General features: G+C 36.3%; 1 protein-coding gene across 3 annotated transcripts in view; it reads right to left on the bottom strand.

The window, feature by feature from the left end:
* Positions 1-56: 56 nt before the first annotated feature.
* The window catches only part of col28a1b (collagen, type XXVIII, alpha 1b), a 37,839-nt gene continuing 21,815 nt past the window's right edge, over positions 57-16,080 (bottom strand). For 2 of the 3 annotated variants that reach the window (XM_073924501.1, XM_073924500.1), the window contains exons 21-35: positions 13,831-13,902; positions 13,658-13,726; positions 13,492-13,560; positions 13,354-13,422; positions 13,173-13,241; positions 13,016-13,084; positions 11,885-11,953; positions 11,706-11,774; positions 11,412-11,492; positions 9,850-9,885; positions 7,344-7,380; positions 6,699-7,253; positions 4,628-4,692; positions 2,851-3,025; positions 57-299 (exon numbers count right to left, since the gene is read on the bottom strand). In XM_073924501.1, coding sequence (XP_073780602.1) covers positions 127-299; positions 2,851-3,025; positions 4,628-4,692; positions 6,699-7,253; positions 7,344-7,380; positions 9,850-9,885; positions 11,412-11,492; positions 11,706-11,774; positions 11,885-11,953; positions 13,016-13,084; positions 13,173-13,241; positions 13,354-13,422; positions 13,492-13,560; positions 13,658-13,726; positions 13,831-13,902 — 1,677 coding nt within the window. In that variant the 3' untranslated portion in view covers positions 57-126. 3 annotated transcript variants of the gene reach the window in all.

Raw genomic sequence — 16,080 nt, 5'->3', positions numbered from 1 at the left:
TATATATATATATATATATATATATATATATATATATATAATTTAAATATATAAATGGTCCATTAGCTTTATTATTTTTTTTTTAAATATACACTATTCCATTTTTCAGGGTGAGCGCTGTAATACTCACAGTCTCACACAGGTTTTTCTGCAGGTCAGTTCACTGTCAAACTGGTTTTTGTTGCCTTTGCAGCCTCCAAACCAGAACTGAGCGCAAGAATTGGCTTTTGGATCAAAATACCATTTAACAACATACTCTCGACATGGCCCGGGGTCCAGCGGCTGTAGACATCGCTCATCTGAGATAAGAAAGATAGAAATTGATAGAACAGAATTTATCTTGGAGTAGAATTTTTTTTTTTTGTTTCTTTCACAAAATAATGTAATCATCGTTCAGAAATTGTATTGATTTCAGTTGTAGCTTTGCCATGCGTGTTTTACAAACAACCAAGACACAAAAATAATTTGATTCAATGGGGAAATGCAGTGAACAGCAATGATTGTGTTAGGATGTAGACAGTAACTCATTTCTAAATGTTACAGCTGTCAAAAATAAATTAGAGTCGTAGAATTTCTTGTTATCAGTGCACTAGTCTCTCATAGACAGGAACAGACAGAATCTGCAGACTTTGTTCGCCATTTGTCTACACAATTGTTTGAAAAATTAGCAGATTTCTTCAGTATGATTGAGGATATGAGGCAAACTTAAATAATAAAAAAGCGTTTAAACTTTTATTTAAGCTTTATAATGCAAATTCAGTCATTTGCAACCATTTCTTTGTTAAAAAAATATTCTCATATAATTCATCCAAAAAACAGAAAATATTACTTTTAAAAACAATTTTACACAAATCTAAACATTTAAATATTCCATATGGAAGAGTTATAATGCGATAATAGTAGTATAACCTAAATAAATAAATGAATAAATATATCAGCAATATCACCTGAGTAGCAGTGCGTTATGGCTGTAAATCGGCACTGGCCACAGGTCGAGTGCCTTAAGCCTGGTTTATACGTCTGCGTCAAGTGATTGGCGTAACCCACGGCGCATGCAACACACGTAGCTGTGCATTTATACTTCTGCGCGCTGTCTCTGCACTGCAACAAATGCTTTTCTTACTTAGATCTTGTTCAAATATCTACAAATTCTTAAATCAAGAAGCATTTTCTAGACAAGCAAAACACATTGTCTTGTTTTTAGAAATATGCCAAAATGAATCACGCTTTTCCTTAAATCAAGCTAAATAATCTGCCAATGGGGTAAGCAAAATAATCTTGTTTTTCAATTTGTGATCAGATTTTTTTGCTTACCCCATTGGCAGATTATTTAGCTTGATTTAAGGAAAAACTTGCTTCATTTTGGCATATTATTTCTTAAAACAAGACAATGTTTTGCTTGTCTAGAAAATGCTTCTTGATTTAAGAACTTTTAGATATTTGGACTAGAAACAAGACAAAATTCTAAGTAAGAAAAGCATTTTTTGCGGTGTGCTGGTCTGCAACACTTCCGAAACGCTAGTTGGCAGTGAGGTGTAAATGTTCATCTGGGTCGAGTTTCTTCGCTGGTGTTTTGTTTTTTCTGAACACGTCCTGATTGTACAAGTGGCTCAAACTTGCTCCTTTGGAGGCAGTAACCGGCGGACATGAAACAACTTTAACTATGAGGTAAAAACAAAACTTTCCATCCGGAGCTATTTTACGGGACTCCTCACTTGTAAACAATCGCTCCATCAGGCTCGCCCAAACTCGTCAGCACTACCAAGCCGTCCAATCACAGAGCTTGCGCTAAGCATCGTTGCGACGACAGCAACTGCGCAGGGCTATGCATTAACGCGTATCCTGCGCCGTAGCATACGCGTGCGCTTGACGCAAAAGTATAAATCAGCCTTTAGTGTCCCACCAATGACGACATACAGGCACATCACACTGCTACGAATGTGATATTTGATTTATACAACAGTTTGATGGCATTATCGTGTATTTAAAAAAAGAAATTCAAACAGTCTAAAAAGTCCTTTTGTATTAGGAGCTACTTTCTTCCGCCAGTCATTCACATCTGCAGAACTGCAGAACATCTACGTCAGAACAGCAGAAACTGTTGCTCATTCACAAACGTCACTTTAGAGCTAGTGTTTGAATGATTCTCTAGCATAATATCTAAAGTGATGACAAAAAGGGGGATGTTGCTCACATTTTAAGATTATACGGCTGAACATCATGAAATGCCATCAGTCTACAGAGATTTCCCAGTATTTATCTGTTGCAATTGGGAGATCACAATAATTAACCCCAAATAAGCCAAGAGGGGTCTGGATGCAGACCTGGTGCAGTGCAATCTGAGCTGCATCCAATGCTTTTTAATGCACTCACCCAATCCCACCCCTAACCCTACCTGTCACTCACTCCATTGAGTGCTCTGTGTCTGACATTGCACCGCTGAGTGATGCAATCTCAGCTTGCATCATAAAGGCTGCATCCAGATACTATTGAAAAAGCCACTATACATATATATTCAAAATGTATTTTGTGTTCAACAAATGAAAGCAACTCAAACCGGTTTGGAACCAGTAAATGACAGAATGTAAATCTGATTTAGCAGATAATTAAGGAATTTACTATCAGGCATCAGATTAACACCGTCTGTCAGGAATCCAAAAGTGTTCTCTAATTTTAATCCATGCTCTTTTATCAGAGGTTTCATTTAGGTTTTTCTACTGTGTATATGCTGCAACTCGTGCCTAAAAACTGCTCTTTTAACTATCTTTAAATAGGACTAAGCAGTGACCCTCGATGTATAGGAAACTAGGGTGTTTTCTAGTTTTGATCTCCTCTGTATTTAATGTTTACCTGCGGTAAAATCCTGCTGAAAGATCAGTGGTGGGTCAGTCGTTCTGCGTGATGGGAAATCTGGGAGGAGGTTCAGGATCAGGTCCTCTCTTTCCAAATACGGTCTGATGGTGCCAACAATGTCTGATTCAGGATCATAATAGGGGAAGACGCCAGACTCCTCAAATGCACCTGGCTAAGAATTACAGTTTGAAAGTTGAGAAATACCACAGACCCTTTTTTTTGTTTTGTTTTTGTTTTTAGCCCTAAGATTTATGTTATGTAATCTCCCTTTTGTCCGCCTAAACAGCCCTGTAGCTTGACACAGATACTAAACTGCAAATGATGTAGTCATAATGCTTGAAATATTGTAGTCTCTCGTTTTAAATGAAGTTGAAAAAACCTAAAGCATATAAAAATGTCTTATTATAAAGCGAAGTGCATTTATTGAAGATATTTAGTGTATGATTTTAACTTCTCTGAGGTAGATCAAATCAGTTGCACTGTAAAAATTCATTGCTTAAAGAAAGTGAGTAAACCCACTGTAACTTAAAACTGTTCAGTTGATTTGAACTAATATAATAATGCACCTAGTTCATTTACAGGTTTACTCACTATTTATGTGGTCAGTTAATCATTTTAAAAGCAACTGGTTTACTCACTTATTTTAAGTAAAGTCAACTTATTGTTTTAAAAGCAACTGGTTTACTCACATATTTTAAGTCAACTTATGTTTTAAAAGCAACAGGATTATTCACTTATTTTAAGTAAAGTCAACTTACTGTTTTAAAAGCAACTGGTTTACTCACTTATTTTAAGTAAAGTCAACTAATTGTTTTAAAAGCAACAGGATTACTCACTTATTTTAAGTCAACTAATTGTTTTAAAAGCAACAGGATTACTCGCTTATTTATAATTCATCTGATCTCAAAAACTTTAGAACCATTTTCGCCTTAACCTTCATCTCAAAAATTGTTGAAACAATTGTACTTAATCAATTACAAGGTACAAGGACTTCTATCCTATAGAATGATATCACTGAGCCTTTTCAATCTGGCTTTAGGCTGGCTCATAGCACTGAATCCGCTCGAATGACATCTATCTCCTCACTGATGCTGATGATCATGTGGTGATACAAATCGGTAAAATGACTTTTAACAAGTGAGTAATTCTGTTGCTTATAATTAGTTGACTTTACTTAAAATAAGTGAGTAAAGCGGTTGTTTTTAAAGTCAACTAATCATGTTAAAAGCAATTGGTTTACTCACTTTAAGTCAACTAATCATTCTTTACAGTATAACATAATTTTCTCACTGAACATCATGTAGATATTATATGAAATATGGTGTCTAATATATCTGACCAGTACTAGAGTGCACTAATACAGTAACTTAGGAACATTATTGATTTGTTCATTGTTAATAATACAATTATAATAATAACAGTAATAAATTCATTCCGTCACACTGTAGGACTTGTGTACATTTTATTTTAATCAGTATCTCACAAAACAAACATGCCAACATATTTTTAAATATTCTGATAATAATAATAATAATAATAATATTAATAATAATAATAATATGCTCGACAGAAATGTGTGTGTGTGTGTGTGTGTGTGTGTGTGTGTGTGTTTGTGTGTGTTTGTGTGTGTTTGTGTTTGTTTGTGTTTGTTTGTGTTTGTGTGTGTTTGTGTGTGTTTGTGTGTGTGTGTGTGTGTGTGTGTGTGTGTGTGTGTGTGTGTGTGTGTGTGTGTGTGTGTGTGTGTGTGTGTGTGTGTGTGTGTGTGTACATGTACCTTGGAACTGAAGGTTGATCCATCAATGTTCTCACACACCTTTTGGAGCAGTTTACTTTGCAATTCTAGGCAACAAAGCAAAACCTGAATTTATTAATTACTTTGGGTGATTGTGTAGCTCAAAAGCATCAAAGTTATGGGTTATTTAATACAACAAGTGCAAATATAAAGATGTTTAAAGGGATAGGTTAGGGTTAGGATGCAAGCATTTTGTTAAAATCAAACTTTTTACACTACAGAATACAGAATGTTAAGCTTTTTATTATAATATTTTAGGTCTAAACTGAAGAACTTTCAATTTGAAGAAATGTCCATAACCAGATTTGTGAAATAATCGAACTCAATTCTGTGGCGAAAAACCCTGCAAAACTGCAAGATTTAAGTTCAAAACTTAAAGAAAAATGTCAGAATTTAGAATTCCAAAAAATATATATATATTTTTTTAAGATGTAAATTTAAAATGACATGTCGGAATGCTAAATTCTCAGAAATTAAGATGTAAATTCAAGAATCCGGAGAAAAAAAAGTCAGAATTGCAAAAAATATATATATATAATTTTAATTTACAAGAAAAAAAAAGTCTGAACTTTGAGATGTAAATTTAGTTTTACAAAAAAAAATTTTTTTTAAATATAAATTCTATGAAATAAATTTAGAATTGCAAGATGTAAAATCTAAATTTCAAGAAGCAAGACAAAATTGTAGGACGTAAATTCAAACTCCAAGAAAAAAAAGTATTTAGTGGAACTGAATTGGAAAATTCCTTTGCTAATTAATTCCGTTGCTAATTTCTACAAAATAAAGTCAGAATTTTGAGATGTAAATTCAAGAATTCAGAAACAAAGTCAGAATTTTAAGAAGAAATTTCAAAGAAAATTTTTTGAATTGTGATGCAAATTTAGAAATCAATTTTTTAAAAAAATATTTAAATGTAGAAGTTCTGGTTGTAATTGCAAAAATCTAAGAAAAAGTAAAAAATTTAGATATAATTTTTTAAAAACATCAGTGAAAATAATAATCTGAATCGAAAAAAAAAAGTCAGAATTTTTAGATGCAAATTTGGAGTTCCATGATGGGATTGTAAAAATCTTTGAAATAAAGTCAGAATTTTGAAATGTAAGAATTTGAAATTTAACTCAAATTTTTAAAGAAATCTGAAATTTAAGAATTCAGAGACCGAAAATCAGCAAGACTTAAATTCAAAATTCCATTAAAGTCAGAAGTTTTAGATGCAAATTTATAATTCTAAAAAAAGTAGATGTAAATGTACAGTTTTAAGTTGGAAATGCAAATTTCCACAAAATAAAGTCAGAATTTGCAGATGCAAATTGAATGAAGTCAGAATTGCAAGATATAAATTCAAAATTCCTAGAAAAAAACCTGGAAATTAAGATTCTAATTTAGATTTTTTTTTTTATTATATTTTTGTGTGTGTGTGTGTGTGTGTGTGTGTGTGTGTGTGTGTGTGTGTGTGTGTGTGTGTGTGTGTGTGTGTGTGTGTGTGTGTGTGTGTGTGTGTGTGTGTGTGTGTGTGTTTGAAATGAATTCTATGAAATGAATTCAGAAATGTAAGACATGAATTCACGTTTCCAAAAAAAAAATAATAATAATAACAAAAAATTTGAATTTCGAGATGCAAATTTTTACAAATGTAATTAGTAGAAATACACCCCCCTTCCCTTTTTTCTGTAATTCTAAATTTGCATCTGAAAATTCTGACTTTAGTTTGCAATTCCGACCGACCATCTCAAAAAATGAAGGCAGAACTTTGAAATGTAAATTCAAGAATTAGACAAAAAGTCTGAATTTCAAGACGCAAATGAAAAATTCCAAGAAAAAAAAGTCTCAATTTTGAGATGCTAATGTAAAATTCCAGGTCTGAGGGTTTTTGAGAGATTCCAAGAGGAAATTTCAAATCAGAAATTCAGAATTTGAAAGTCTCTTTGCAAAAAGTAATTCCGTGGTGAAATCCAGCGTCAATAAAATAATACGCAATGGCTTAAGAATGCATGTTATCGAGTGTTCTTGCTAGTGTGAACTGCTTTAATGGTATTTGGCATTGGCATCTCACCATGCAGCATTCTGAAGTCCTCAACAGAAAACATGTGTTCTTCAGTGGGTGGAGAAGCTATTGACTTCAGCTCCTGCTTAAAATCATCATAAATGGGGTCACTCTGATTGACCACCCCTATAGCGAACATGGTGATGTTGTCTAAATGGGCTTCTCTGACCGCATCCTCCAGCTTCACAGTGTCCCGATGATCCGTCTGACCATCGGTAATGACCATTGCCACTTTCCTCACTCCAGGCCGAGCAAAAGCAAACATCTCATTGGCTTTTCTGATGCCACTTCCTGTGTAAGTTCCCTCCCCGATGTAGGGCATCCTGCGTACGGCTGCTTTGACTTCATCCCGGGTTAACCTGTCTTGTATATTTGTGACCAGCAGGTTAATGTTGCTGTAGAGGACGATGCCTACACGGGTGACCTCTGGACTGACGGATGTGCGGTCGATTAAGGTATTTACAAAGTCTTTAATGACTTCAAAGTTCTCCGGGCCGACGCTCTCGGAGCTGTCGATCACAAACACCAGCTCTAGAGGATTCACTCTGCAGATCCGGCCACAGCCTGAGAATGCAGAGTAGATGATGTTAGAGTCTGTGTTATTTATCACATACAAAATGTTCAAATTTGGCAAATGTCTGTTGGGTTACTTACCACAAATGGATCTGATCAGAAATATTATGTCTTCTTTCTGGAATATACATAACAAGTAAATAAATATACTATTATTATTATACAATAAATTATTAATTACTATTTTTAAAAAGTATGTATTTACATTTTTAGTTTGTTTCTTTTTAAAATTAATTTAAATTTTTACTTTGCTGTCTTTAAACAATATTACATATTAATTCGATTTTTTTTCCCCTCTAATTTTATTTCTTTTATATCTATCATATATATATATATTTTTTTTTTATATATATATATATATATATATATTTTTTTTTATATATATATATATATATATATATATATATATATATATATATATATATATATATTTTTTTTTTTATAAATATATATTATTATAAATATTTTAATTTATTTATATATATATATATATATATAAATTTATTTATTTATTTATATATATTTATTTATTTATTTATATTTATTTTATTTATTTATTTATTTATATTTATATATATATATATATATATATATATATATATATATATATATATATATATATATATATATATATATATATATATATATATATATATATATATATATATATATACGTTTAACATAAATTTTTAATCAGCCTATCACATGACAGCAATTCCATGCATTTAGGTCAAGACGATCTGCTGCAGTTCAAACCGAGCATCAGAATGGGGAAGAAAGGTGATTTAAGTGACTTTTAATGTGGCATGGTTGTTGCTGCCAGACGGGCTGGTCTGAGTATTTCAGAAACTGCTAGTCTACTGGATTTGAGCAGTACAAATTGATCACCGTGTCACCCCCATAGCCTTCCTGAGTATTGTTGCTGACCATGTCCATCCCTTTATGACCACAGTTTACCCATCTTGCCTGCTGGAAATAGCCATCTGATGGAGACTTCCAGCAGGATAACGCGCCATGTTATAAACCACAAATCATCTCAGACTTGTTTCTTGAACATGACAATGAGTTCACTGTACTCAAATAGCCTCCACAGTCACTAGATCACAATCCGATAGAGCACCTTTGAGATGAGGTGGAACAGGAGATTCGCATCATGGATGTGCAGCTGACAAATCTGCAGCAACTGTGTGATTCTATCATGTCAATATGGAGCAAAATATCTGAGGAATATGTCCAGTATCTTGTTGAATCTATGTCATGAAGGATTACAGCAGTTCTGAAGGCAAAAGGGGGTCCAACCTGGTACTAGGGAGGTGTACCTAATAAAGTGGCCAGTGTGTGTGTGTATATATACATATATATATATATATATATATATATATATATATATATATATATATATATATATATATATATATATATATATATATATATATATATATAGGCAAGGCAAGGCAAGTTTATTTATATAGCACATTTCATACACAGTGGCAATTCAAAGTGCTTTACATAAACAGGAATAAAAAAGACAAGTTTAGGAACATAAAATGCAGACAATAAAAATTATTAAAAACAGATTAAACAAATTAAAATGAGTTAAAATAGGTAATAAAAGAATGAAAAAGAAAACATAATAGTGCGATCTGTCGGACGCAGCACAGTGCTCATTCAGTAAAGGCACAGCTAAACAGATGTGTTTTCAGTCTTGATTTGAATGTGCCTAATGTTGGAGCACATCTAATCATTTCTGGAAGCTGATTCCAGCAGTGAGGAGCATAGTGGCTGAAGGCAGATTATATGTACACACACACACACACACACACACACACACACACACACACAGTTGAAGTCAGAATTATTCACCCCCCTTAGATTTTTCTTTTTTTTTTTTTTTAGTAAATATTTGCCAAATGATGTTTAACAGAGCAAGGAAATTTTCACAGTATGTCTGATAATATTTTTCTTAAAGTCTTACTTGTTTTATTTCGGCTTGAATAAAAGCAGTTTTAAATTTTTTAAAAGCAATTTTAAGGTCAATATTATTAGCCCCTTTAAGCTATATTTTTCTATAGTTTATAGAGCAAACCATCATTATACAATAACTTGGCTAATTACCCTAACCTACCTAATTAACCTAGTTAAGCCTTTAAATGTCACTTTAAGCTGCATAGAAGTGTCTAAAAATATCTAGTCAAATATTATTTACTGTCATCATGGCAAAGATAAAATAAATCCTTTATTAGAAATGAGTTATTAACTATTATGTATAGAAATGTTGAAGAAATCTCTCTAAATAGAAATTGGGGGAAAAAATAAACAGCGAGCTAATAATTCAGGGGGATAATAATTCTAACTTTAACTGTATATAAATATATCAGTGAGAATTGTATCCCACAATGCGCTTTGGCAAAATTTAACCAGTCATGTCATTTTTATAGAAAAGTGCTTTTAAAAATGCAAGAAGCTTTTACTCTCCAATGATTACATGATGACGAGATCATGCAGCAACATTATAACAGGCGCAAAACATGTTTATAGAGGGTGACAAAATCCAATATGAAATCTTTATTAAAATCTGTGTACGTACCGTCAGACCAGGTTCTCCTTTTTTCCCTGCATTACCCTGTGATAAGACAATATTTAGTATGTTAAATGCAGTAAATACAGAGATGTGTGTTTCCAAGACGTTGTGCTTGGAATCATTAGGGAACAGATCCACACTGAGTGAGATTCAAAAGGGCAATTCTGGCATGGGCGGTGGATGCACTATCTAGCACCCTAATGACTGAAGCTATAGGCTGATTATTAGCCTCTACAGATCAACTCTCGCTAGCTGGCCTGCATTACACAGGCCTAAAACTCACTCCAATCCAGGTCACAGCACCAATGTAATCCTTCTGGTTCAAGTCAACCTGCTCAGAGTGGACTTTGAACTGGCATTTTTAGCATGAAAGAGGATAGTTGCTAGTATGTTTCCTTAAATCAGAGGAGAAAGGTTTACTTGTACATCTTTCTTACTGCCCACTAAGCAATTTGGTTTTTCATAGACAACTAATAGACATCTGAACATAGACGGCTTGACTCAAACAAGGCTAAATTTGGACTGTCAGTGAAAATCTAATAGATGTAGCCTAAATAGCCTAAAACTAGACTAGTCATCAAACATACTGATTAAACAGACTTCACATGTGCATTCATTTTATCTTTGATTTTCAATACCCTCAGACTTCTGTTAGATTTTTACTTGCAGCCCGAATTGAAACTTGTTTTAGCCGAGATGCCTGTGCTTATATGTCTATTAGATGTCTGTTATACTTTTTTTTAACACAAAAAAATTGTTTGCTGGTTGGCCATCATTATTATACTCAAGGAGACAGAGACAAGTAATCAAATAGTTTCAACCCAGGCTCATTCTGAAAACGTAGTCCTGTGGACGCTTCTGGAGACCGCAAAATATGTCCCGGGATGTATGTATTTTTGCAGTTTTTGTTTTCACGAATCCGCAAGAGGTCGCTCTTTTCGCATCTCCCTCGCGGGTGCTGTTCGCACCTACACTGTTCTTGCATGAACCCACCAGAGGCAGCTGTTGATCGACCGTCTGTTTGACTGACCGAATGGCTGACCGGGCGACTAGCCGATTGACCGAGCCACCCTCCTCCTTTCCTAAACCCAACCAATTTTATTGATTGACCCGCTTACTTTCCTAAACCCAACCGATGGTTTAAAAAGCCGTCCAGAAAAAGAAAAGCCCTCGTCTGATTTTTACCACGTTTTCGGATTTGACCACATTCTCCCCCTGTTATTCACTTGTTCATTTTATTTTTTTGGATTCTGTTTTTGTCTTACCTGATTTCTGGAACTGCTCTTCCCTGGACTCTAACCTGGTCGTCGTGGTCAACACCTCTCTGCGTGTCAAGTCTGCCGACATGCACGACGAGCTAATTGGACAAACTGGTTGTGCGAGAGCCCTCCACATGGAGGTTAGCGTTCAGCTGGTAAGCACGAAAACGAACAGCGTCATTGTGCCCTGTAGCATCCACTTAAAATGAAATGAAGCCATACTTGCCTCCGACTACATAATTTGCGGTCTCCAGAAACGTCCAAGAGACCACGTTTTCAGAATGAGCCTGTGTTGAATGTTTTTCTCACCGGTGGTCCTGTTAGTCCTGGTTCCCCTTGGCGTCCTTCTTCTCCTTTACGTCCTTGAGCTCCTTGAAACCCACGATCACCCTACAAATGCGGCAGTAAGATCAAAGGTCAACATCACAATTGTTTTTCAAACACGCAATGGAACATTTTACTTTAGGCTTAAATTTAAGAGATCTACTGTAGTTTTATTGAAAAGAGCAGCTCAAAAATGCTCCCACACATTTGAAATGATATTAGACGGAGTAGATGGTGATTCATTTTTTACTTGCTATAAGAGCAAGTATGACTTCTCACCTTCTGCCCTGGCAGGCCTTCTCCAGTTAAGCCTCTTGGCCCCTGTAATCCCTGATATCCAGGTTCACCCTGTACAGAAGAAACGGGTGAAGTTCATATGTATTAAACTGTTTCAGTGTTTCACAGCTACAGTATATCCCATTGTTTTGTATGCTGCTGAGGTGCCTGATTCCTGTTACCTTTTGTCCTTGTATGCCCTCTCCTGGTAATCCTGGAGGACCAACTGGTCCTGTTAGACCAATAGAGCCCTGCATATCACAAAATCACATCTGAGCATGCAGTACCTAAAAGGCGAATCTAAACACAATCACATTAAAGGGCTTTTTTCTCTGTGACATTATAACAATAAAGTAAACTTCTCCCTAATTTTATGATTTGCTCAACATATCTACAATACAAATCAAATGAATCATACCACAGTATATAGTGATGCAATGGAGTATTGATTGTAATATGCGTTAAATATTCTACACTACCTGACGAAACTGGTCGCAACTTGAGTTCTAGTAGATCATTTGGTATCAGACGTGGCTTACATGAAAAGGCAAAGGCCTGCATATTATGCTTATTTGATCAAAATAAAATATGATCATGCCTTGATTTTTAACTATTTAACTGAAACAGTAAGATCTGACTTTGCTTATGTAACTAGAGGCCATGGTCTTTAGCCTCCTTGGCAGAGCACCCGACTCCCATGCGGAAGGTCGCCGGTTCGATACCAGCTCGGAGCGGGTTGGGTGGCGTAGGACCGGCGAGGTTACATTTAGTCAAAAGTCAGAAAAAATGTACAGTATAAATAATGAATATTGTGTATGACTCTCATAAACTTGGAGGACTGCATCCATACATCTCTGCAATGACTCAAATAACTTAGTCATCTGGAATGGTAAAGATTTACCATTCTTGATTTTTTTTGGATTCATCTTTGATGCCTCCTTTATCTTACCCTAGGCAGGCTCAATGTTCATGATTGGGGACTGGGCTGGCCAATCCTGGAGCACCTTGGCCTCCTTTGCTTTCAAGAATTTTGATGTGGAGGCTAAAGTATGAGAAGGAGCGCTATCCTGCTGAAGAATTTGCCCTCTCCTGTGGTTTGTAATGTAGTTATTATTCCTTCATCAAACTTGACTGGTTCCATTAGATCTTCTGCAGTATTTGTGATGATTGGGATGTAGTTCATCTGAAAAATCTACCTTCTGCCACTTTTCCAAGTGATCAACTAGAAGTCAAGTTATTTTTGTTGCTTTTACAACTGGGATCAACGACAAGATTTTTGTCAGGTAGTTTACAAAGCTTTATGTTTTCCTAACCTTTGGGCCCATCTGCCCAAGACCTGTTGCTCCAGCTGGGCCGGGGGAGCCTTGAGGGCCTCGTTCACCCTGTGACAACAAAATATATACATTGATTAAACTCGCTTAAGATGTTTGCATTTTCGGAAGTAAAATAGGCAGGATGAAAACAACTTACCTTTGGTCCTGGTAAACCAATACCCTCTGGTCCAATTTCCCCTGTAAGTCCCGGAAGGCCTGGTGGCCCCTAAAGATCACAAGCAACATTTACTGATTTGTATGTAAGATTAAATACAGATTGTACAAATGTAACTACAGTATAAACCATGAATAATGGTCTTTGTAATGTTTATACTTACAGGTGGGCCAGGATAACCTTCTCCCTTCAGCCCTGGTGGTCCAAAAGATCCTGGTAATCCTATTTCGCCCTAAAGACAGAGTAAATTGAATTACATCAGTCACAAAACAGTACAGGTTTCTGCTATGTGACACCTTACCTTTGGCCCTGCAATACCAATCCCTGGTTCTCCAGCAGGTCCTGGTGGACCAACTGGCCCAAGATCCCCCTACAAGAACATAAACATGGTATGAGACCTCATCTACAGTGACCTCAAAAAGTAATTAAGCGTTTAAGCCATGTTGACAGATCTTATAACGTTGTACCTTTGCTCCTGGTATACCCCGTCCTAAAGGCCCAGGAACACCTGGAGGTCCAACATTTCCTGGGTTTCCCTGTTTTGCAGGGACATTCAGAGAAAAATAATAACAAAGACAGTCCTTTTCTTGACTATGTATTTTGTGTTCGTTTTAAAATGTGAATCGATTTTTTTTTTTACCTTTTCCCCTGTTGCCCCAGCTGGTCCCGTTGGTCCTGGTTGACCCCTGGAACCCCTCTCTCCTCTATCTCCCTATTGAAGAAAGACATACATATGGTCCTACATTGCAAAACAGCACAACTCTTTGAGGCATGACCACTACAAGATCCCTCAAGTTGTCCCTTAAATCGGGTATGTTGTAAGGTGGAGCGGCTGTGCATAAATCTTGGTGGTCCTGCACATCTCACAGATGTTCAGTTGGGTTGAGGTCTGCCGAGTTTAGAGGCCAGGGCAACACCCTGATCTCGTCATTTCGTCATCTCGTTTCTGAACAATGAGTGCTTTTATAGGAGGATGCATTATCCAGCTGAAAGGGGCTTCGAGTTTGCCAGCAGAACATTGCTCAGAGTCGACTCCTTACATCACTAAAGCCCTTTTCACACATACAGACCTTTCCAGAAAATTACCAGCAATTTTCCAGAAAGGTGTGTATGTGTGAACCGGTCCTTTTTGAAAATACCGGTAAATTCGTTCTGGCTATTTTTCGGAAAGAGAAGTTGTAACATTACCGGCAATTTGCCGGAATGCTGCGCTGTGTGAACGCAGAAGGAAGATTACCGTAATAAGCGCGTGCACGTCTAGAACGTGCTGACGTGAGACGTCTGCTTTAGCCAATCAGAACAGTCAGACGCATTCACATCCGCACGGTTTATGAGAATAAAAGCCTTTGAATATTTTTCCAGACACATTCAGCTGCTAGAAATTAGTCAGATAACGTTTAATGCCAACCGTGCAAATAATTATCGATAAGATGCTTATGATAAGCCGTTGTTTGTTTACCATCAAGCTTTGCGTGTGCCCGTGAAACAGCCTGTAAGCGCCAGCACACACACACATCATGTACATGTCGACATGCGAAAGTGTTTCTCTATATGTTTTCATCTGAGTTGTTCACAATACTGATCCATCCACAGAGTTTGTAATGTAGTCAAATGTTTACAAATACAAGCGCAGCCGTTTAGAGCTCATTTCTGGTTGATGATGTCAGAATTTACCGGTATTTTGGAATGATTGTGTGAATGCTTTTTTCCGCAAAAATTCCGTAACGTCCTCGCCTGTGTGAACAGCACTTTTGGAAAATTTCCATATATTTACTGGTATCACTGTGTAAAAGGGGCTATTGTCTAGTTTGACAGTATCCTGGTGCTATCACTTCTACAGGTAGCACATGGTGTAAAAGGCAGTGGAACTCATGTCACTAAGTGAATTTCTTCCACTACTAGGTCCAGTTTCATTCAATTCAATTCAATTCAGCTTTATTTGTATAGCGCTTTTACAATGTAGATTGTGTCAAAGCAGCTTCACATAAATGGTCATAGTAACTGGAACAGTGTGGTTCAGGTTTTAGTGTTTAAGTTCAGTTCAGTTCAGTTTAGCTCAGTTCAGTGTGATTTAATCATTACTGAGAGTTCAAACACAGAAGAGCAAATTCATCGATGCGTAGCTCTACCAATCCTGAAACATGCGAGGCAGTGGCGACAGCGGAGAGGGAAAAAAAACTTCACCTGATGGGAGTGAAGAAAAAAACCTTGAGAGAACCAGACTCAGTTGGGTACGACCATTTTAATTTCTCCGCTGGCCAAAAGTCTTGTGCAGAGCTTCAGCCGCCGTGGTTCATTGTAGGCACTTTAATAATGGATAGGTTCAAAATAGATACTTAGCACTCAATACCCTGTTGCACTCGCAGGTTTGAGGTTTTCCCTTCTCAGACCACTGTTGGGAAATTTTCACTAATGATGATCAGGAGCAACCCACAGCTAATGCTGAGGATATCATTTTAGAGCAATTTGGGAAATGATGCCATCAGTGGGCAACCATGTGAAACCCAGGGCAACTAATTATGCCAACCAGATCCAGATACAATTTTATTTCCTATTCTCAATAGAAAAGTAGTGAAGCAACATTGATCTGCAATATTGTCTGTAAACATTGCCAAAAAAGTTACCCCATGTATCATTAGCATACATCTTGCGGTTACTCTGAGATACTCCGCTTTCCACAACAGTCTTTAGTCCTTCCCATTTCTCCTGCATACAACATGTTGATTTAGAGAGCTAAAGCTGCGGTCACACTGGGCTTTTCCTCCCATAGACTTCCATTCATACGTACGCGAATGCGTCAGACCGGAAACGAGAGGTCATGCATCAAGTTTCGCAGGTTTCTGAGGTGCAAAGTTTAAGCTTGGTGAGCTTTGACCTGCGAAATCCCATC

The sequence above is a fragment of the Danio rerio genome, chromosome 16 (genome assembly GCF_049306965.1).
Source record: "Danio rerio strain Tuebingen ecotype United States chromosome 16, GRCz12tu, whole genome shotgun sequence".
Taxonomy (NCBI): Eukaryota; Metazoa; Chordata; class Actinopteri; order Cypriniformes; family Danionidae; genus Danio; species Danio rerio.
The sequence above is the reverse complement of the archived record's forward strand: the minus strand, read 5'-3'. Positions and strand labels throughout refer to the sequence as shown.